This window comes from Rattus norvegicus, chromosome 18 (genome assembly GCF_036323735.1).
Source record: "Rattus norvegicus strain BN/NHsdMcwi chromosome 18, GRCr8, whole genome shotgun sequence".
Classification (NCBI taxonomy): domain Eukaryota; kingdom Metazoa; phylum Chordata; class Mammalia; order Rodentia; family Muridae; genus Rattus; species Rattus norvegicus.
The window spans coordinates 1,278,097-1,300,646 of NC_086036.1; the positions used below are offsets into that span (position 1 = coordinate 1,278,097).

The 22,550-nt window shown below is 38.4% G+C and overlaps 2 protein-coding genes across 7 annotated transcripts in view; one reads left to right on the plus strand and one right to left on the minus strand.

Moving 5' to 3' along the window:
• Positions 1-13,860, plus strand: part of Thoc1 (THO complex subunit 1) — a 38,916-nt gene extending 25,056 nt beyond the window's left edge. The window contains exons 11-21 of one of the 3 annotated variants that reach the window (NM_001398637.1): positions 539-670; positions 4,797-4,897; positions 6,991-7,057; positions 7,254-7,304; positions 7,389-7,459; positions 7,730-7,825; positions 8,396-8,461; positions 10,269-10,352; positions 11,448-11,595; positions 12,113-12,188; positions 12,543-13,860. In NM_001398637.1, coding sequence (NP_001385566.1) covers positions 539-670; positions 4,797-4,897; positions 6,991-7,057; positions 7,254-7,304; positions 7,389-7,459; positions 7,730-7,825; positions 8,396-8,461; positions 10,269-10,352; positions 11,448-11,595; positions 12,113-12,188; positions 12,543-12,838 — 1,188 coding nt within the window. In that variant the 3' untranslated portion in view covers positions 12,839-13,860. The other 2 variants (XM_063277273.1, NM_001047850.2) reach the window with 2 other exon arrangements.
• A 788-nt stretch (positions 13,861-14,648) lies between these two features.
• The window catches only part of Usp14 (ubiquitin specific peptidase 14), a 38,123-nt gene continuing 30,221 nt past the window's right edge, over positions 14,649-22,550 (minus strand). For 2 of the 4 annotated variants that reach the window (XM_006254396.4, XM_063277272.1), the window contains 7 exons: positions 21,673-21,738; positions 21,134-21,226; positions 19,768-19,896; positions 16,886-16,943; positions 16,293-16,400; positions 15,145-15,322; positions 14,649-14,789 (listed from right to left, as the gene is read on the minus strand). In XM_006254396.4, the coding sequence (XP_006254458.1) occupies positions 15,171-15,322; positions 16,293-16,400; positions 16,886-16,943; positions 19,768-19,896; positions 21,134-21,226; positions 21,673-21,738 (606 nt within the window). In that variant the 3' untranslated portion in view covers positions 14,649-14,789; positions 15,145-15,170. Of the gene's footprint in view, positions 15,323-16,292; positions 16,401-16,885; positions 16,944-19,767; positions 19,897-21,133; positions 21,227-21,672; positions 21,739-22,550 lie in introns of all 4 variants that reach the window. The other 2 variants (XM_006254398.5, NM_001008301.2) reach the window with 1 other exon arrangement.

Consider the following 22,550-nt stretch of genomic DNA (forward strand, 5'->3'; position numbering starts at 1 on the left):
TTCAGTAGCTTAAGATTTTTTATCCCAGAGACAGTGGATACCCAGGGGAGATGATTGTGCTATCAAAGCATATCTTTTTCTGTTTGCTGCAAAAGTCTTTATTTCCTAAAGATAGATTGATTGATTGGTTGATTGATTGATTGATTGATTGATTTAATGTGAGTACAGTGTTGCTCTCAGACACACCAGATCCCATTAGAGATGGTTGTGAGCCACCATGTGGTTGCTGGGAATTGAACTCAGGACTTCTGGAAGAGCAGCCAGTGCTCTTAACTGCTAAGCCATCTCTCCAGCCCTGCTACAAAAATCTTATAATTCTTGAGGAATAGTGTTTATTCCTGCTTTTAAATATTATGAAATCTCATTCAAAAGTGCTTTTACATCCCCTCCCCATGTTGCTGTTAGAATTTTTTATGCCTTTTTGAAAATATGCCTTACATTATACATGTTGACTGGGAATAAATTCTAAAGTATTCGATAGAGAAAAATCACTGAATGAATTTTTTGTTAGTGTCAAAGGATACTTTTTTCTTTACAGTATTCTGAAGAAGTTTTAGCTGTCTTTAAAAGTTATAAATTAGATGATACTCAAGCCTCCAGGAAGAAGATGGAAGAACTGAAAACAGGAGGGGAGCACGTGTACTTCGCAAAGTTCTTAACAAGCGAGAAGGTATGCGTCCTCTTCCTCACTGAGTATGCGTCCTCTTCTCCACTAAACTTGAGTCCTCTTCCCCACTGAGTATGCGTCCTCTTCTCCACTAAGTATGCGTCCTCTTCCCCACTGAGTGTGCGTCCTCTTCCCCACTGAGTATGCGTCCTCTTCCCCACTGAGTAACATGCAGAGTCTGTTTGTGCTTAGTAGCATTGCTTTTTACTTCTGGTTATAGCCAAGATTAGTTTTAGTTTGAGATTTCTACTTCTTACTTGAATAAGACCAATTTAGTAACGAAGTTTTTCTCCATTAAGTCACTTTAGAAGACTTACTTTAGAACCAAAGTACCTGATTACTTTGAAGTGTATATATTTTAAATTTTAAGTTAGGATTTAATTTGTATTTATAAAAATTTTTTGCAATTCATTTATTATATAGTTAAAATAAGGAGCTTTAAAGTTCCCTGTTGATTTTATATGCATTTCAGTGAGTTTTGTTCAAAGTGGCACATTGAATTTATGTTTTGACTTACTCCTTTTGTGGCAAACATATAGGAATGGCAAGTAAGGTATAAAAAGAGAACACAAAAAAGAAAGCCGTGCTTCCAGAAATAAGTATCTCCATAGATTAGAAAGAGCATATTATGCCCAGTGGTAGTGGCACATGCCTTTAATTCCACCCAGCATTTGAGAGACAGAAACAGGAAGTTTCTTTTCTTAGTTCTAACTAAGACCAACCTGCTCTACAGAATTGAGTTCCAGCACAGCCAGGGATACACAGAAAAATCCTGTCGCAGAAACAAAATAAAAATACTAAATAAATAAATTAATAATAAGGAAATAGCAAGGCATGAGCTTGAAACTGAAGACAAGAGCTAAAACAGAAGCCATGGAGGGGTGCTGCTTGCTGGCTTGCTCTCCATCACTTGCTCAGCATGTTTTCTTAAAGAACTTAGGACCACCAGCAATTTAGGTACTGCTTCCTCCAGATGCCTCTTAGTGTTTCTTAGACAAATGACTATTGCTTAGGCAAGTGAATGGTGAATTAGCAAGGTCTGGAGAACTGCCTTATGAAAAAAACTGATGTGTTTTGTTTTATTCATGAACCAGATAGCAGTTGAACATGAAAAAGAGTTAAGTATATGGTTCTGGAGATTTGGAACAAGATCTGGGTTAAGAGTATAGATTTGGGATTTGATTAGTTTTTAAGTTGCAAATAATGTATACAGTGTATGAAATCAGCTGGAGAGGAGAGTATAGATTAGAAAGAGAAGTGTGAAATCAAAGTCTGAAGAAAACCAAGACTTAATGAGTAGGAAAGAGGGTGGGGAGAAATAGAAGACTGAGGGTGGACTCAGAAAGGAGTGGGGAATGTAGAAGATTGAGAAAGCAGGGATGACTACTAAATAGGAAAGCTTGAGTTTATGGGGTCCAAGCATGCCCAGTAGAATGGAACTAGTCCTCAGACTCCTATACTCACCAGCATATACTCATCAGCATATGCTCATCAGCATATGCTCATCAGCATATGCTCATCAGCATATACCCATCAGCATATACTCACTAGTGATCTCACTACAGAACGGTAAGAAAGCCAGATCAGCAGGTAAAGAACAAATTAAAAACCATAGATAGAATGGTTGGTTTGCAAACTCAGATCTCTACAGAAACGTGACAAGGCCGTTATCACTCAAGCACTTGTGGCCATTGTACTAGGGGCCTCCCCTGGAATTTGGTTATCTTGCTCAGGACTCTCTCTGTATCTGAGTTCTCTGCTCCTGCACCTCATGGATCTGTGGATCCATTGCACTGGGATGAGAGAGACTCATTGATCCTTTGATCAGCCCTTCCACATCACTGAGGTTTCCTCATTGCACGCGATAGGGTGATCATGACTGCTATAAAATAATATAAATTATAAGGGTGAGATGTAGAGGGCCGCAATAACATTCGCCACCACTAGATGGCGCTGGCTTCCACTGCGCCCCACGTGGAAGGCCAGGATAGCCTCCGCCATTACAAGATGGCACCAGCCTTCACCGTGCCAGCCGGCTCCCTTTCAGAAAGTTAACTGTGCGCATGTGCAAGAGTGCCTTCGTGCCAGGTCTTTGCCCACTCCGGGGCGTGCCTTATGAGATCATGGGTAAACAACCAATCAGATGTGGATGCGCCGCACTAGGGTGTATATAAGCGCGCCATGTTGGCGCGGCGGGCCCTTCCTCTATAAGATTATAATAAAGTTGGTCACAGTAAGGAAAAAAAAAAACCATAGATAGAGCTGGTTCTTTTGTCTTTGTCATTTGGGGAGGGTGAAGCAAGTATGGTGAGGTATCTTTCAGGGAAGCTGAATATTAACAAAATGGAACTTGGAAAGGAGAAAGAGAAGGTAAAAGGGTCCAGGAGGCATGGATAACAAATGGGACTTGGCTAGACTGAGGCATACAGATGAAAGGATTTTCTTTGAGCAGGAAGGTGCAGCAGAAGCAGATGAGAAAGCAGGTCTAGTAGCTGAAGCTAAGTTATACTTTGGGGAGGAAGCAAGAAGTTAAATTGCTTCCGATTAAACAAATTTCTTTTCCTCTTGGAAGGCAAATAGAAATTGAGGAGAAATAAGTAGTGTTTTTGGAAAATGGAAAGGTTTTAAATAGTTGCCGTGGGGAATAGAATAGGTGGCTTTAAAGAATAAAGATTGCTGAGTAAAATAAGGATATCTATCCCCTTAGGGTATCAGTAGTAACAGTGTTTGCCCAGCCACATCATTTGTCTGTTTGTTCATTCAAACAGCTTAGCTTTCTACCTGGGTAGATATGGAGAAGGTGACTGCAGTTGTCATAATCAAGTTGTGGGCTTGGTAGATGTGACAGACTGTGGTACAAAAGTGTTTAGTAAGTGCTTGAAAATGGTTTAGCCAAATCTGACCCACAAATTAATTATGTTTTTGTTTTTTCTACTTTAAGTGCTTATGTAAGTATTTACACAATACTCTTAAAGTACTTCTTGGCCCACAACACCATAAGGAAACCTCTTCCTGACAACTAAACCAAAATCCAGTTATAATAAAACCAGTGTGGGATTCGCTGTTTTTATTATCAGCAGAAAACAGAAAGCTCAGGGACTCTCTGAAGTATTAGATACACTGGGAGCAGCTCAGGGTGAGCCCTGAAAGGCTGTGAGATTATAATTGCTCCTCATGGACAGGACTATGAGAGGAAGACTCCAGAGCTGAAATGACTGAGTGATCAGTAGTCTAACTTGTAACCAGGCAACAAACATCAAAGTAGAAGGGCTGTCAGATGGGGTGGAATCCAGAAGCTAAGAGCCTTTGTGATACCAGTAAAGCCAGTTGGGATCTAGAGGAAAGGAAGACTACTGGTGTGCCATTCACATGTGGGAGGGTAAACATGAAAAATTACAGAATCAGATATTCATTTCCCAAAGCTGAGCTAAGGCCGGTTGTAGTTAAGACAACAATGGAGCTTGTTGAGTCATAAGTGTAGAAGAAGGTGCTAGTACTAGAACAGCCTGATATGTGGCAGGCTATTAAAACATACCAGCTGAAGCTGAGCCAATAGAACCTGGGACTTTGAATTCAAAGCCAGTCACTAGGGTTTTCTGATACTGTACTGATAATTCATTTAGAATTAGGCAACTTCCCACTGTTCATCTAGGTCAAAAAAAAAAGGCAGAGCTACAAGTGTGTAGAAAGTCTTTAGTAATCCTTGAGCTCGAGGCAGGGGTTATCAGAATGTCTTTCCTTTTCACCACCACTCTCAAAGAAGAAGCAGCCAGGTGGTAGGTGCTAGAGAACGCCCTTGGTAATGATCCTTGGTCACTCTACTCTATGTTCTGTAATACAGTTAAAATGCAGTTTAGTTCTCCAAAATCTAAAGAGAAAAGGCCCATTTTTAATTTACATATAATTTCTTTCTTGCTTCTGCTTCAACCCTACCTCTTTGCGGGGCCATAAAATGAGTGGTGCCCTTGCCTCTCTCTTCTTGGGCTGAGCAAGGAAGAAGCTCTATGCATTTTTTTTTTTAATGAAACAATCTTCCATTTCTACGACTGTATAATTTATGCTTTTAGTGCTTTTACTCATACTTGGTTTTGATGTGTTGTTTTTCTGTGTGTGCTTATATTTTGAATAGTTGATGGATTTACAACTGAGTGACAGTAACTTTCGTCGACACATCCTGTTGCAGTATCTCATTTTATTTCAGTATCTCAAGGGACAGGTCAAATTCAAAAGGTAAGTTAATATGTGTAGTATATATACAATGACAATGGGAAGACCTTGCAAAGAATTTTTCATGTTTTAGGCCCATAGGCCATAGGGTTTTGGAGACAGGGTTTCTATCTGTAACCCTGGCTGTCCTGAAACTTGATCTATAAACCAGGCTGGCCTCTAACTCAGATCTGCTTGCCTCTGCCTCCTTAGTGCTGGGATTAAAGGTGTACGACATCACTACCTAGCATATTTTTTTAATTAAAAATTACTATTACAGGGCTGGAGAGATGGCTCAGTGGTTAAGAGCACTGTCTGCTCTTCCAGAGGCCCTGAGTTCAAACCCCAGCACCCACATGGTGGCTCACAACCATTATAGTGAGATCTGGTGCCCTCTGCTGGTGTGTCTGAAAACAACTACAGTGTATTCATACACATACAATAAATCTTTAAAAAAAAAAATTACTATTACAGGGAGGGGTGTCATGGTGCACCTGTAGAGATCCGAGGACACCTTTCAAAAGTCAGTTCTTTATCATAGGATCTGGGTATGAAATTCAGGTTCAGATTTGCACAGCTTTTACCCACTGAGCGATCTATCTCGCTGGCTACTACATACCTAAAAGTACTTCTGCTGCAGCAACCAGACCACTAGTTGGGAACTTTTAGATATATGATACTTGTTTTAGGCAAAGTGTCAAAATATACATTTGCTAATGTGAGCCTCCTGTAGAGTTCCAGACTTTCCCAGTCTTTGTTTCTAGTGCATGACAGTCTCTGTTACCTCACGTAGGTACATGCTAAATTGTAAACTAAGGAAATAACACCTTCTAATAGCAAAACCTTCTAGGATATTAGAACTGAAAGAACCAAAGAAGATCTCGAAACAAAAGTGAATTCTAGGCACTAGGCTCAGTTGGTGAAGTGACTGACACGAAAACATGAGAATCCAAATTCATTCTCCAGCACCTATACAGACAGGTACAAGACACACCTTGTAATCTCAATGATGCAGATGTGAAGACAGGAGAGTCTCTGAGGCTTGCTGGCCACCTAGCCTAGTCTAACATTGAATACCATGATACCCTTTCCCCACAAACAAGGTGAAAGGCACTTGAGGAATAACACTCAGGATTGACCTCGGCCCCCATACACTACGCCCTACACACTGTTCTGCTGTTTTAGGTTTTCACGCAGCCTCGTCAGGATCTCTTGTGTCTAAGCCCTGCCAACAGAAAGCATACCATTTGTTCTTTTCTTCCGTAATTGAAGCCAGAGCCTGTTGCTTGTACACAAATCGATGCATAAAGGGCATGGCATTGTTGCCTGCCGGATCAATAGTCCCATGTCAGCACTTGTGCAGCTCCTTCAGAACTGTCGTCAAGTGGCACATGATACCCACCCAAAAAATGTAATTTTTTATTTTTCTATTTCAAAGTTTAGTGTAGTGTGATGTAGAAAGATCAAGGACTTGAAATCATACATAGGTTGAATTCAAGCTTTGGGCTTTAGGGAAGTCACTAGATCACTGTATTCTCTTTAATATGTGCATGAAATGGTTCTGCAGATTCAGATGACAGTGCTAGCTGTCTTTGTTGATGGCTTTGAAGCAATTAGTGGATAGTTAATGGGAGCTGTTAACAATTTTGAGTTTTGCCAATATTCTTTTCCATTACATTTTGAGTCCGTTTTAAAGGAAAATATAACATGTCTATATGAATATGTATCATATAGAACATTATGTTAATGTTTTCTCGGATTTTTTTTTCTTTTTTTTTCTTTTCGGAGCTGGGGACCGAACCCAGGGCCTTGTGCTTGCTAGGCAAGTGCTCTACCACTGAGCTAAATCCCCAACCCCGTTTTCTCAGATTTTTATCTCTGTTAAATGTATGAAATATTTATTACTCTGTGGTCAGAACAGTTAATTGAATGTCTTATTTGCCTTTATATTTTCATGACTTCAATTTTAACACCTGACCATGAAATGTAAGAATTTTCTCAATATTCCCCGTATTTGTCATGGTTCTTGGTAATTTTCCACACAGTGTGGTTAAGGTGCCATGAATAGCCTCAACATGAAAATACTATAACACAGAATGCATTTGTTCTTTCCCTAGTTCAAATTATGTTTTAACTGATGAGCAATCACTCTGGATTGAAGATACTACCAAGTCAGTCTACCAAGTAAGTCCAACATGCAACAACCCATGATTGAAAAAATGGAAATTTAGAATTTTCTTTGTTTCAGCCCCAAATAGGAAAATAAGGATAAAGTTAAGCTCAGGTACAAGAACACAAACACTTCTTGGTTCTCTGCCTACAAACCACTCCTATGATGCAGAAAGTTGTTGAAACCTTAGTATATTCTTTCTAATCACAGCTGCTATCTGAAAATCCCCCTGATGGAGAAAGATTTTCAAAGATGGTAGAGGTATGTATTTGATCATTAGTTTTCTTATTACTGAATTATGATTTCAAAATATTGTTATGCAGAGATGTCTCTTGTTTATCCTAGCATATATTAAACACTGAAGAAAATTGGAACTCATGGAAAAATGAAGGTTGCCCAAGTTTTGTGAAAGAAAGGTAATAAGTTGATTGAACACAGGATAAGTTGGTGTTATTGAAAATGCTGTGTCTGTTTGCCCTACAATGCAGTTATTTTGTCTTCTGTCTGATAAGTGTTCTATCATACTATGAAGCATTTATATTTTAGGGTAAAAGAAATACTTAGCTCCCAAAACTTACAGTTTTGCTGTAAGTAGAATTAAATAAATACAGGAGCTTGTGCACATTAGGCAAATGCTTAACACACATCCATATACAGTCCCCAGAATATGAATGTTTTGTTCACAGAGCATCAGATACCAAGCCCACAAGAGTGGTACGGAAGAGAGCAGCCCCAGAAGACTTCTTAGGCAAAGGGCCCAATAAGAAAATCCTGATTGGAAAGTATGTTACTCATTTTCCTATGTTCTTGATTGCTATTTGAAAATATTATGAATAGAACTCTCCAGTTTGGCTGAGGAGATAGCTCAGCTGTTAAGGCTAGGCTCATAACCAAAAAGACAGAAACTCTGTACATGAACTTGTATTTTGTGTGTGTGTGTGTGTGTGTGTGTGTGTGTGTGTGTGTAACTAAAGCTAACCATAGCCCGTTGCTCAAAACTGTCATTATGTGAATTCATGTAACTACTTAAGCCTTCCTGTTGTCTCCCACTTTGAAAGCCCTTGGCTTTAGGCTCTGCCATCTTTTCTGTGTCATGGACAGTACAACTGTCTGGGCCAGTGCAGTTCACTTATATTTACTGAAAGGGTACTGATCATTCAGGTCTGTCACCTTTCAGTTAATCCTCCATTCTTCATTATTATTGAATAGTTTCTGAGAAATGGTTATAATTATATACTTACATAGAAATGACTATCACCACCCCCAGACCCACTACTTATGTTACATATGCAGTTTTATGACATACTGTGAGGATGCTATCAATACAAAATTATGTCTGCCTTATTTTGTAGTGAGGAGCTAACAAGGCTTTGGAATCTCTGTCCTGATAACATGGAAGCCTGTAAATCAGAGACAAGGCAAGTGTAAAACTTTTATTAGTTTTCTCAATGTTCAGTGAAGTATAATAAAATCTTTCCTTAGGAATGATCAAAGCTTAAAAGTTTATTGTGGTTAAATTTGGGCCTGGCAGAATATGGTTTACTTTAAAACACTTAAAAATGCTGATAAATTTTTAGAAATCATAAAAAAATAAAAGTTTCACAAAGAAATGGGAACTCAACACCAAAAGAGTAACTTAGTTAGGGTTGACTTGGTATTCCAAGAGAGTAAGCAGTGAGGTGGTCCAGTCTCACAGAGATACTCACAGAGATACGCAGAGATGCAGGAGACGAGCCTAGGTTTGGTCTCCTGACTTAGGAGACGCCGCCCGCAAAGGAAGGGAAGCAGCGGAAGGCAAGAGCAGGACACACTTCCCTGGAAGTGGAAATGGAAACCTTTGGTTTCCTGAGAAACAAGAACATGTCATGTAGCTCACATTTCCAGGACCAGCCGCAATTGGGAACCCAAAGCTAAAATTGTCAGCTAGGAAATCGTAGGCTGGTGGTAAAACCTGTCTGAAGGTCAGACCTCCAGATGGAGCTCTTAACACAGGGAAAAGCCTAAAAAACTTATCATCCAAATTTACAGTCAAGGAAACAATCTACCATGAGTTTCATAAAGAATCAAAAGAGATGGCTCAGTGGTTAATAATGCTGGCTGTTCTTCCAGAGGACCCGAGATCTATTCATCACACTCATTCTCTCCAGTCCTAGGGGATCCAACACCCTCTTCTGGCACCAAGGACACAAGTGGTACACAGATGTACATGAAGACAAAATACTCATACATACTCATAAATAAGTAAATAAAGCTAGAATCAGGTAAAGGCTGTAGAGTTATTTTTCAGATAATTAAGAAGTAGCAGCTAAAAACAAGAAAAACTTGGCACTGTCAAAAAGACCAGATAATCAGATGTGGTGGTAGCTCATTACTGTAATCCCATCAGCTGGAGACTTGTTAAAAAATAATACAATACAGAGTTGAGCAAAAACCCAGCAGAGAGAACACATGGGTGTGAAAGAAGCACTGCTTAAGATCAGGACGAAATAGTCATAATTCATAAATTTCGTTCAAGATGTCTATGTATGTGAAAAATGAAGGATGAATGAAAAGAGAAAACAGGTTACAAAAGTAAAATTAAACTAACAGCAGGCTTCAGAAACAAAATCAGAAGACAGTGGAATAAGAGCCTCAAAGAACTGTAATAACAGTATGTAATTTCTAAAGTAAATGAGTGTAAAAAAGGGGGGGGGGGGACAGACAGACCGATTGACCCAAAGGTACACAGAGAAAAAGTTAAATTCAAATGAACAAAAATCAGTCATCCTGGTGTGAAGACAGAATGATAGGTATTTTAAATTTTTATCTACATATTGATAAGACACGGTAAAAACAAAGATATGAAAATGTTAAAACTAAGAATAAAAGGTGTCATGGACAGAGCTTAAGACAGATATCAGAAGTTGAAATTCTCTTACTTGCTGATGAACTTCAGATGCCATTCACTGTTTGCTACCTTTGTTTATCACCATTTTGTTAAAAGGAATAGTACAGTCTATCAGAGTGCATGGTTTGATGAAATAGTGAATAATTTTTAGACCTATACCTTCTTTATTGTCCCATTTCAGAATTGAGCTTTCAGTCTCTTATCTTCTTAAAGAGATCTAGAGAGTCCCTGCATTTAGGTCTTAGGTGTAATTAACACACATGGATACTGTTAAACTCATATTGCCACCATTTTAGAGTATTACACATAAACCTCACTGTTTACTTTACAATGACCAGAGAATACATGCCAACTTTGGAGGAGTTCTTTGAAGAAGCCATTGAACAAGCAGATCCTGAAAACATGGTTGAAAGTGAATATAAGTAAGTAATGTTATAATGAAACGATGCTAATTTTCAGCATGTTTTCTTAGGAATCCTCTTATCCTACAGTTAAGTCAGCAGAGTAGTGCTTTTAGGTGAGTTTATGCATGCAGTTCACATTGCTACAGAACTTCTTTATTTTGTAGTGTCTATTCCTTTTGGCTCTCAAACATGATGAAGTTGAAGAACTCTCATCATCCCTCATCCCATACCTCCTCCTGACCTTTATGAATGTTTGTTCTCTACAACTGTCTCTCCCTGCTAACCAGTTTAGTTTTTGTCCTCCCTTCCTCACCCACCTCACTTTCTTTTCATCCCATCTACTTAATTGAGGCTGTGTTCCCTGTCACTCCACTGCAACAGCTCCCACAGTATTTTTTTCCTTTTAAGCTCCCAACAGCATCTGTTAGCAGACCTGTCTCAGTATTGGTAGAACCGCTCACACTAACCTTGCTGCCTTACTCAAAATTCCTGTGGTAACGTCTAAGAGGCAGTCTTTTATCTAAAGTGTCCCATGTGACAGCACAGTTTTAGTTTTTAGGAAGGTGTTCTGGAGTTGTGATTTAAAGGCAGAGGCCCTCCTGTCAGAATGCATAGGATTCCCCTCCCATGTACCACTTACTGGCCAGATATCTGGTTCTAACAAATGATCCCTGTGCCCCGTTTCTCATTTGCTACATAATAACCACTCATTTCACAGATTCCTTATTCAAAATACTTGAAGCTATATGTGTTTTCAGGTTTGTCCAGATTTGGAACATTTTAGACTCCAGCAGATAAGACAAACTAGACTTTGAGTCAAACAGGAGTGTGAAATAACCGAAGCTCACCTCTGGTGCCATACAATGTGGGACAGCTCACCAGTTGTCTCTCTCACTGTCTCCTTGCTTCTGTGTAACTGCATGAGTGGTTCTTTGTACAGTGTCTATCTAACAGCCAGGACATTGACTTGCTAAAATAAAGCAAAATATTATATAGACTTTCAAATTATAAGATGGTACACTTTGCTGTTATTTGCAATAGAACATAAATTTGTGACTCATTGTGTGAAAATAACTATGGAACTGGTTACAAGGCTGACATCTCTTCTTATAGAGCCGTAAATAATTCAAATTATGGATGGAGAGCTCTCAGACTCTTAGCCCGGAGAAGCCCTCACTTCTTCCAGCCAACTAACCAGCAGTTTAAGAGTCTGCCAGAGTATCTTGAAAACATGGTGATAAAGCTAGCCAAGGAACTACCAGTAAGTGATGTACTTCATTTTCCCCATTTCCTTACTAGATATTATCTCCTTTAAAACTATTATCATTATTTGAGCAGAATTCAGTTTAGGTTTTCCTACAAAATTAGTTGTCTGCAGACCCCCATGTTTTAGAATGGGAGCAAGGATGTTGTTGAATTTACAGAGAAAAAGTAAAACATAGAGATATCGGTAATTTTCTGTGCAGTATGCAATTTACCCAAAGTACTACTATTTTCAGTAAACTAGATCAGATTTTCCTCTTTACTAGTGTTTTACTGTCTTTTGTCAAAAGCAGGATCTAAGAGTAACAGAAGGTCACCTGGCAGAGCCTTCCCCACTGTTTCCTTACAGTATGGTAATGGTGGACATGGTCAATCCCTGTCACCCCTTAGACAGAACTGCCTTAAAGCTTAGGTGTTTGCAAACCTGCCTGCCCATGCTTCTCACTCTTTCTACCTAAGATCTTTTATCTTCAGAAACTGAAGTTCTTTTAAACATTGTTCTTCATTTACTATAGCCCCCTTCTGAAGAAATAAAAACAGGTGAGGATGAAGATGAGGAAGATAATGATGCTTTACTAAAGGAAAATGAAAGTAAGAATTGAATTTTTTTGGCTGTTTTACAAAATTGGAAAAGACTGGGGGATCTTTGTTATTTAATTTGATTTACTTCTCAGTTCTACCATTTTATCTTACTTTTGACTTAAAATAAGTTAAAAACATTGGTCACTTAAAGTCCATTTTATAGAATGAAATTTGGAGATGATAATTTTAAAAGGCAAAGAAGATGGGTGCTTTAAAAGGATGTATACAGTCTATGGAAATTTTCAAGTTTTAAAGTTTTAGGGGATTAGTAACCCACTGGTAATTCTAGCTTTGCTGTTCTTTCCGATATTTTAAATGCACATCTCTATATTTTGCACATAATTTATATCCCCTGTTTTCTAGGTCCTGATGTTCGGCGAGATAAACCTCTAACAGGGGAACAGATAGAGTCATTTGCCAACAAACTTGGTGAGCAGTGGAAGATTTTGGCTCCTTACCTGGAAATTAAAGACTCTGACATTAGGCAGATTGAATGTGACAGTGAGGACATGAAGATGAGAGCCAAACAGCTCCTTGTTGCCTGGCAAGATCAAGAAGGAGTTCACGCAACAACTGATAACCTGATTGGTGCACTGAACAAGTCTGGGTTAAGTGACCTTGCAGAAAGTCTAACTAATGACACTGAAACAAACAGTTAGCTTTCTTTCTTTCTCTCCTTTTTTATTGAACAGTGATTAAGATTTTGTTACCAAGCAGCATTTGATAAAAGGTTCACTGGTTTTGGTAAACAATAAACACTTTTATAACAGCTGTTGTACAGTTAGCTGGTGCTCAAAAAACCACATACCGAACAGGCATTGGAGTATAGGAGGACAGGGTGGGAAAATGGCCAAAGTAAAAGGACCACAAGATCACAGACGACTTTTTGTAAGTATTTTTATAATGAAGTTAAATGAGTACTATTTATGAGTATGTTAGAGTCCTGTCCCAAATTAGTTTCCTGCATGCTATCAGTTATAAAATGTATTCTGAAATCACAAGATGACACTTCTGAAACCTTAGGACTGGAAAGCTGGAAAGCAGAGGATTGGCAAAGGATGGATAGTTTAAGTGTTTTACTGGCAGTCTGCCATGTTTACTCTACTACAGCAAGAGTCCAGACTGATAGCCAGGGGCCCTGCAAACCATTTGCTGTTTGGCCAATACAGAAAATGTTTGCTAGCCTCTAACTTTATGTGAAGTGGAGTCTAAGACCCAACTACTCCTTTAGCTTTATAAAGATTACTTGACATCCTCAAGTCTCTAAACACCCAGGGATTCCTGTCAGTTGACTTGTGAAAATACACTGTATGTAGCAGAGCATGTGCGGTGCTGGCTGAAGGTTCATGTTCTGTTCCCATACAACATTTCCTGTGGGTGTTTGGTGTCTGGTGAAGGTTAAAAGTGTCCTTGCCTGGACCATGCACACTCCACTAGCTGGGGAAGCAGTGGCTGCGCACAGCTCCAGCTTCCTGGTACCCTCTGCACTAAGCAAATTAAGGCATGCTCAGGAACTGAAAGGGAGAATGGATTTTTTGCCTCTTCTCTCTTACATTCAAGGATGCATTCTAAAATACTAAACACCTTATTTAAAACAACACTGGAAATCCAATTTCTACTTTAAAGAATTCTCTTTGGAATGCTTTTCTAGGTCAAATAAACTATCGAGAAGCTTTTTGTATAATAGTTTTTAATTCTCAGTGCACTCTAAACATGGTTTTGGTGTATTTGTTGTAAACCCACCTCACCTGGTTTAGTGGGAAAACACAGGTGCCAAGTTACTTCCTTCTCCAACTAGCCAATGAGACTGAGTAAAACCATTACAGTACACATTCCATGTAAGTTAGCAAACTTTACAAACCTGAAATGCTGGCTTACCCACAGTGTTACAGAGTTATTATCTAATAAAAATCTTGGGTACTTTACAGAGCATTAGAACATATAGTCCAAAATGTCATAATATTCCCAAAATTTTATTATTAATCAACTCAAATCGACCAACTTGCTACAATATTCAACATTTGGTCCTTTCCTTAGATTGCTAAGGAAATTAAGGTTCCTGAAACATAAACAACAGGTATGTGAGGTAATGAAACTGATCACAGAATTCAGTGTCCAAAGGAATTCATCACTTTTACAACTTTGTGTTTCTTTTGAAATAACACTGGCCAACCTAAAGTTTCTTGTATTTTAAATGGATGTTTAACTGCTTAGATTATTAGCTATTTGCAGAAACTGTATAGTATTGAATTCATCTGACTCTTCAGCCAAGCTCTAATACTAAAAAGAGACCAGGTCAAAAGTTGTTAATCCCTCTTTTTCCTTATTTTTAATTATTAAATATCCTTGGTTTCTAAAAATAAGCAACCAGAGCTTGTTTATACATATGATTACCACAAAGACCAATGCAAAGTTACACATAAACCACAGCACATTAGAGACACAATAATAAGTGTATAATCAAGTGTGTTCGTATTAATCACAATTTATTGTAAAGTCATGAAAGGCCAGCAACAGTCAGTCTGGACAATACTTGATTGCACCCAGTTGATGGGATGTGGACAGCAGCACTGAGTTACACGATGAGAGCAACACTTCATTTTCCACCTCCTAGGAAAATATTGGTTAGATAAGGCAAAGGACGGGCAGCTACTGAACGGTGATATTAACCATGCAAGAACAACACATAGGTGTGCAATAAACATCATTGCTAAATCTTGGGTTGAATAGGCAAGGGATAAAATGGATTTCAGCCAAGAATTTGTAACAATTAATGCAAAAGATTTTAAAGAATGTCTTGTAGCTACCTTTACATTAGGTAGCACCCAAACGTAATTATCTGTAGTCTTAAGATTGATGATACACAAGTGGCTTGGTTCTGTTCTCATTCTCTTTAGAGCTCAAGATTATAGAAATATTCAAAACAAAAAAAAAAAACCACCACATACACACATTTATATCACACCTAGGCATAAATAGCTAAATTGAAGGTTACTGTTCACTGTCTTCTTCCATTATTTCAACCCTTCGAGGCCCATAAAGTAGAACATAAGCAATGTGCCAGTCTCCACCTCCAGACAGTCGCAGAATATCTTCTGGTGTTACAATGCTGACCTTATCGTCATCAAATTTGATCCATTCATCTAAATTAAGAAGATACACACCATTATTTTCAGAGTTCTGGTGCAAAAGGAACTGATTGGATATACAATGCTCCCCCTGACTATGAACAGCTCTCCAAATGTGGCTGTACCCTAGGCCATGCAGGTTCAATATAATTTCAAGAGTTCCATGACATCACAGCTATCTCAATACTACTTCTAGAGCATGATCTGCCATTCTACTGTCACTGATTACAGCACACACTACGTTCTCCAAAGCTTCATGATGTGTGCCAATGCGAGTATGAACACAGACAATACAAACGGAAGTAGGAGTTTCCCTGGTAGCCAAGTACTTGCTCAGCATATGCAAGATACCTTTGGTTTGATCCCAGTATCATTAAAAAAAAAAAAAAAAAAAAGAATCCAGCCATATTAAGCTGGACAACAAGACAACAAAAATATAAATCCATACCACTTCATGATTTTTTTCCTTTGCAAATTGTCGTTTTAAGCTAACTTTCTCAGCCGTTAACTGCTGATATTATAAATTTGGATATAAAGAAAGAAGCAAACTTTGAGGCCCTTAATACTGAGAAGGTACTAGGGAGTTTACTCAGTGACATGACACACACATGAAAATCTGAGTTTGATCTCCAGGTAAAAGCTGTGTGTGATGGCTCCTGACTACATCCCTAGTGCTGAGGCGCTAGGGAAAGCAGCAGTTACCTGGGCTCCCTGACTAGCCAGTCTGGCTCAACCTAGCTCTAGGCTCAGCAAGGAGCTGTCAAGAAAATGCTAAAGGAAGATATCCAACATGGACACATGCACCCATAGGCACATGCACGCACGCACGCACGCGCACACACACACACACACACACACACACACACCTGCATAAAGACTAGGCAATTATTCATTTTTAAAAGGCATGAAGTTCACAAACAGAAACACACCCACAATGCTATGAAGTTTGCAATAAAGTAGTTAACAACTGTAATAGTACTCTTACCTTCTTTTCTTTTCACCCATGATACATAATGACCCGAAGAACTAGATCTTCCCTGGTGAGTTAACACTGCTTGTAAGTCATAGTAGCCACAATTATTGGAGCCAATATCTTAAAAGAGAAGGGATTCAATTAAAACAGGCAACAAATAGACGTGCTCTTCTCAAAGTAACAATTATCAAGTTGAGATTGGAGAAACACTGCTCTACTGAATTCCATTAAATACTACTGTGCAGAGCTACAATTAAGTTTCAAGTACCACTTTATTTAAGTTACATTCGGAAATTATTTGTCAAGAACCCTGAATTAGGCCAGGAATGGTGGCTCATGTCTATCACACCAATACTTGGGGAGCTAAGGTAGAATAGAAATAACCTTGAGACCACCTTTATCTACATGGTGAATTCCAGACAATTCTGGACTACACTGAGTAAATCCATACCACTTCATGATTTTTTTCCTTTGCAATTTGTCATTTTAAGCTAACTTTCTCAGCTATAACTGCTGAGTACACAGAGCGCATGAAATCTGATTAAAAAGATAAATAATAAAACATGCAATCTAACTAATACAATCGAACTGAGACATCCACTTACCATCAGCAAATGAAAAGGGTTCATACTTAATCTCTTTTGGAGGACTATTCTTGTCGTTCTAAAGAGAAAAATCTTAATTTTAAATTGTGATATTGGAAATGAGCATACATTATTGTTGAGTACTTATATATTTACACTGTCTACAAATCATTGAATCACAGACAACATAATGGTCTGCCTTGTGAAGTAATTAAGCAATAAACTATACTTACCATAAAAACTATAAAGTCAAAGGCTCTACTCTTCAATAATATGCAATATTACCACAGTACAATAACGTGTTGCCTGGATATATGGCTAAAGTTAAGCCACTAACTAAAATTTTTAACAAAGCAGAGGTCTGGCAGTGAGGTTGACGTACTCTAGAATAGCAAAATAAAATAACTCCATGACTTTATCCGCATGCTATTAGCCAAACTTGTTGGAAATAATCCATGTCTGTGAACCTGCAGGAGCAAAAGCTACCTTAAAACAAAAATAAACAAAAAAAAAAAAAAACAAAACAAGCTCAGTAAAGTTTCTGCACTTGATCAAAGCCATGCCAGCTTCAAGCAGTATGATTAACTAAAATGACGGAAGAATTTAATAAAAATCCACTGCCTCAACTCATCTGACTAATGGGGAAAATTTAAACAGGCCTCAAATCAAATAAAAATAACAGAAAACAGGAAACTCAACAAAACAGGGCCAGACCTTAAAATGATCAGTAAAATTGGGAACCCTCAAGAAAAGAGACAAATTATAGTTAACAGTAAAGAAATGGGCTAGATTTACCCTACAGACATGAAAACAGTTAATACAAATCACCCAGAACAATTCCATAGACAAATGGGACCTGCTAAATGAAGTTATAGTCAATTATGTAAGAACAGCAAATACATTATGAAACAAGTGACTCAATCCTGTACCTGTCCTGTAGTTTCAGAAAACTGAATCAAACCTTTGAAAACTAAAAAGTCTCCAAACATTATTTCCACAATTACATCAAATAGAAAGCAATTCTACCCAGTCTATTTGGACAATAGAACAATGGGGGGGGGGGGGAACAATAGCTCAGAATTTCAGATCAACATCAACAAAGCAAATGATGCCACTTGCAAAAGCATTAAAAAGAACAAACTGGAGATCACAAGTCCAGTCCTTATAAGGAACCTGTATTTGTTATATACGATACTGTGGGCACATGCCTGAAATCCGCTGGAATCAGGAGGATCAGGAGTTCAAGCTTGCCTCAACTATCTAGCAAATTCATGGCCAGCCTGGACCCCATGAATCCCATCTTATAAAAAAAAAAAAAATTGTAGTATGGCCAAAGAACAGATATACAAAGGATTAGAATAAAACTGAAAGCTTCATAAACACATTCACATCTATTGTCAACCAATTATCTACAAAGATGCCAGGGTATAGTCAATTGGCAAATACTAGGTTTTCTTTCTTTCTTTCTTCTTCCTTCTTTCTTTCTTTCTTTCTTTCTTTCTTTCTTTCTTTCTTTCTTTGTTTAATATCCTGGAGATCTGGATATTCAGACCCAAAATAATGGATCTGAACATCTTATCCCACAGAAATTAAATGAACCAACCACGTACCTAAATAAACAAGCTATCAAACTCAAACTTTTTCTTTGCCATGAGGAGAATGACGAGATAAAATGACAGCCTGAGAGAAACACTTGCAATCTGCATAGCTAAGAATTATAATCTACAACAGAACAGACAGTTCAGCAGAGGACACACATGGCAACCAAAACATGAAAAAGTCAAAATCATTAAGGCAGTACCACAAACTTAACCATCTGCTCAAATGTAAACTTAACAGCAGCAAAAGGTAGTCAGAGCATGAGTCAGTCAGGCATTGCTGACAGAAATAAAAAGCAGGTATCATTTGGTACTTTCTTGACAAACTGGGTATGCTACCACCATGCAACACAGCAAATACACTTTTGGATATTCATTTCAGAGAAATTAAACTCCTGCTTACACTAATTTCTGCAAGCAAACATTTTACCAGCTCTATTCATAATAGACAACTGAAAATGTGGAGTCAATTCAAAGTTTATGTCAAAAAAATTGGGAGTTTAATTTCATATAATAACTTTCTTAAAATTACAAAATCATAGAAACATGATGAAAGATGAAACTAAGGTATGTATATTCTGTACTCCCCACTAAAATGCCTCACAAGGAATATCACCACATAGAGAAATGCAGACTTCATGCAGAGCAAAGATGATAGAGCTGCTTCACCACTGCAGAGCAATGCTTCCTGCACTACGTTAGTGCATCTACAGCTCTAAGAGACCCGCATCAAGATATTTACACCTCCTAACTGAAATGCAGGCTGATGGTTTCTTTCTCTCTTTTTTTTGACCAAGTCTTGATTTTTATTACTTTAAAAAGTTGCATATTTATTTTGCTTTCTGACTCTGTGCTTGTGCCTTCAACACTTTCAAAATGATCTTCTGCTCCTCAGTAAGGAAAGCCCGCTTGATCCTGTCATGGACACTCTTGGTGCACATGGAACTACCATAGGCCCTGCTAACCTGCTTCTTTGTCCTAGACAATCTGATAAGGTTTGGGTCTCACAGTGTGAACTCTTCACAGTCTGCCTAGTCATTCACATGAGGATTTAGGTGCTTTCCCAACCTTCTTGGTGTAAAGGTAAACCATCCTGTTGCCAGGGTTTGAGACTGCCTTGTTTTGTTAGAGGCTGTATCGGAGGACGGCCTATAGTATGTTAAACGCTGGACCATCCTGAGTGCCTCTAAGCACCGTCCCCGGAAGAGGAAAAGGAAAAAGGCCTGATCATTTCATAGTAGCAATTCCTGGGCACTAAATGAAGATTTAAATGGCAGTGGTAAAAATACAGCAAAAGGAACCTACTGCATTTGGTTGCTGATTCACTTTTTTATCTTCTAGATCCTTGAATTTTGACCGAAAAGAGATCATTTTCTCTTGAAGTTCCGGTGTACAGAGTTCATACACATCCAACATGAGAGGAAATTTAACATCCTATAACAAACCAAAAACAAAAATACAAATGCAAAAGCACAATTATTTAGTATATATATATATATAGCTCTTCCTTCCTTCCTTCCTTCCTTCCTTCCTTCCTTCCTTCCTTCCTTCCCTTTTAATGCAGGGTTTTTTCTGTGTAGCCCTGGCTGTCCTGGAACTCAGAGATCCGCCTGTCTCTGCCTCCCAAGTTCTAGGAATAAAGGCATGTGCCACCACCGCCTGGCCATAGAACACTTTCAAAATAATACTTTCATAAGTCAAGTAAAGTTGAAAATGAATCTGTGATGTTACAGTGGAACCCATGAAATTGGGAAGCAATAGTGCTATAAGGCTGAGGGAACATAGAAGGAAAGAGTGAGTAGATCTAATTGAAACAAATTACATGAATAGTCAAAGTTCCCAACACTGAAAAAAAATTAAAGAATGATCTGATTCTAACTTTTATACAGTAACTACTTTTCATGATCTTTTCCCATTAAATAATCAAGCCCATACACATGACCACAGAAGCTGCACTTGTATGACAGAACACTGATTCAGAATAGGTAAGATACTACACATGTAATAGGTCCCAATGTGGTGTTTAAAAACAATTTTATGGGGTTGGGGGATTTAGCTCAGTGGTAGAGCCCTTGCCTAGCAAGCGCAAGGCCCTGGGTTCGGTTCCCAGCTCCAAAAAAAAAAAAAAACAATTTTATACACAACACTGAAACAGTTAAAGAACATATTAAAATAGTTACAGTAAACAAAAAAGGCCCAAGCTATATTTAACCTTCACATATAACTAACAGAAAATGTGAATTTCAGCCCATAGGGTAGATTCATACACCTCTTCCAAAGGAAGACTACACACAACTAGACTACACAGTTCAAGGAATCAACACTTAAGCTCTGTGGTGCTTAAATGCAATTACAGTGTGCTTACTGCATCCTTCCTCATTTCCAATCTAATCCAGGGCAGAGTTTCTGGGGATTTCAAGAACTAATAATTATCTGTGAATCTTTTGAAAAATATAAAATGTATGCTCTAAGGCTTAAATGTTTGAGACTGCAGGAAGAAGCCAGGCATGTGTGAAACAAATGGATAATGCATAATTCCAATAAATTGTGAGCTAAGAATCACCTCTAACCACCTCAAAGCTATCCTTAATAGGATAAATAAATCTAATGCATGCTGGGAATTGCATTCAAAGGATTTTATTTAATATACAGACTAAAATTCATTACTAACCTTAAGAACTTTGGCGTTCACAGATTCTTTCTCTTTATAAAAAAATCGAACCATCTGAATAGTTAAGTAAGCAGGTAGCCGGCTGATCTTAGACTAAGGGAGAGAAATGAGAAAAATTCTTTAATATCTAAGGCCATGTAAGGGGTTACATTTTTGGGGTTTTGGGGGGTATAAAAACAAAGACTTTATATTAACTAGCACCCTCTCTCTTTTCTGCATATGTGTGTAGTGTGGGTGAGCATCTGCGTGTGCATTTGCATGCATGTTGACAAGTGTGTAGGCACTTGTATATGTGCCAAGAGCACATGTGTGAATGTGCATGGAGTCACTGTTCCAACTAGTCCAACCAGCCAGCTCCACCTCCAGCACCCTGGGACTAGAGCCAGGAAGCCATGCCTACCCAGCTATTTACATGAGCTCTGAGGCTCCAAATTCCAGTTCTCAGGTTTCCATAGCAAGTTTTCCTACTGAGCCACCTCCTCCCCTTGAACCCTTTCAATGAGATGGAACTCAATCTCAAAAAGAAATGCGTAACTTACAGATTTGATGTACAAAGCATTTCTCTGCAATGTTGGAGACTGTTTAGTAATTTCTTCCTGAAGTCGCTAAAAAAAGGCATTACAAACAACCAAACATCAGATTTAAAAACTATTCCCTACAACATAAAACCACGTATCTAACTTTTAAAAACAGCACTATACAGTACATACATCAGTGGATTTATCCCAACAAACAACAATTAGAATAAACATGATAGAGGAGGCTTCTTTAAATAATTTGCTCAACACTTCTAAGGAATCATATAATATATACTATTAAAAAGCCCTCTGAGGGGGTCAAGGACACCACAAGAACACAGCTCACAGAATTAACTAAGCACAGCTCATAGGGGCTCCCAGAGATGGAAGTGACAATCAGAAAGCCTGACATGGGTTTGAGCTATGCCCTCTGCACATGCTTTGGTTGTATAGCGTGGTATTCTTGTAGAACTCACACAGTGGGAGTGAGGGTATCTCTGATTCTTCTGCCTACTTTGGGACCTTCTTCTTCCTACTGGGTTACCTCATCTAGTCAATACTAGGGGAAGTACCTAGTCTTATTGCAACTTGATATGCCATGTTTGGTTGATATCCCTGGGAGGTCTGCCCTCTTCTGAACTGAAATGGAGTAGATAGAGGGGAACAGGGGAAGGAAGTGAGACTGAAAGTGCGATTGGGGCGGGGGAACCGCAGTTAGGATGTACTATAGAAGAGGAAAATGAATTAATAAAAGAACAAAAAATGGCTCTGAATACAATATTGCTCTAAGCCAAGAAGCCATATTGTTATTTTATTAAATAATAAGGCCTTCTGTCACCCTATATCTATGAATTATCAGAATACTCACACTAGAAATTTAGAGAATGTAGGAAACCCTT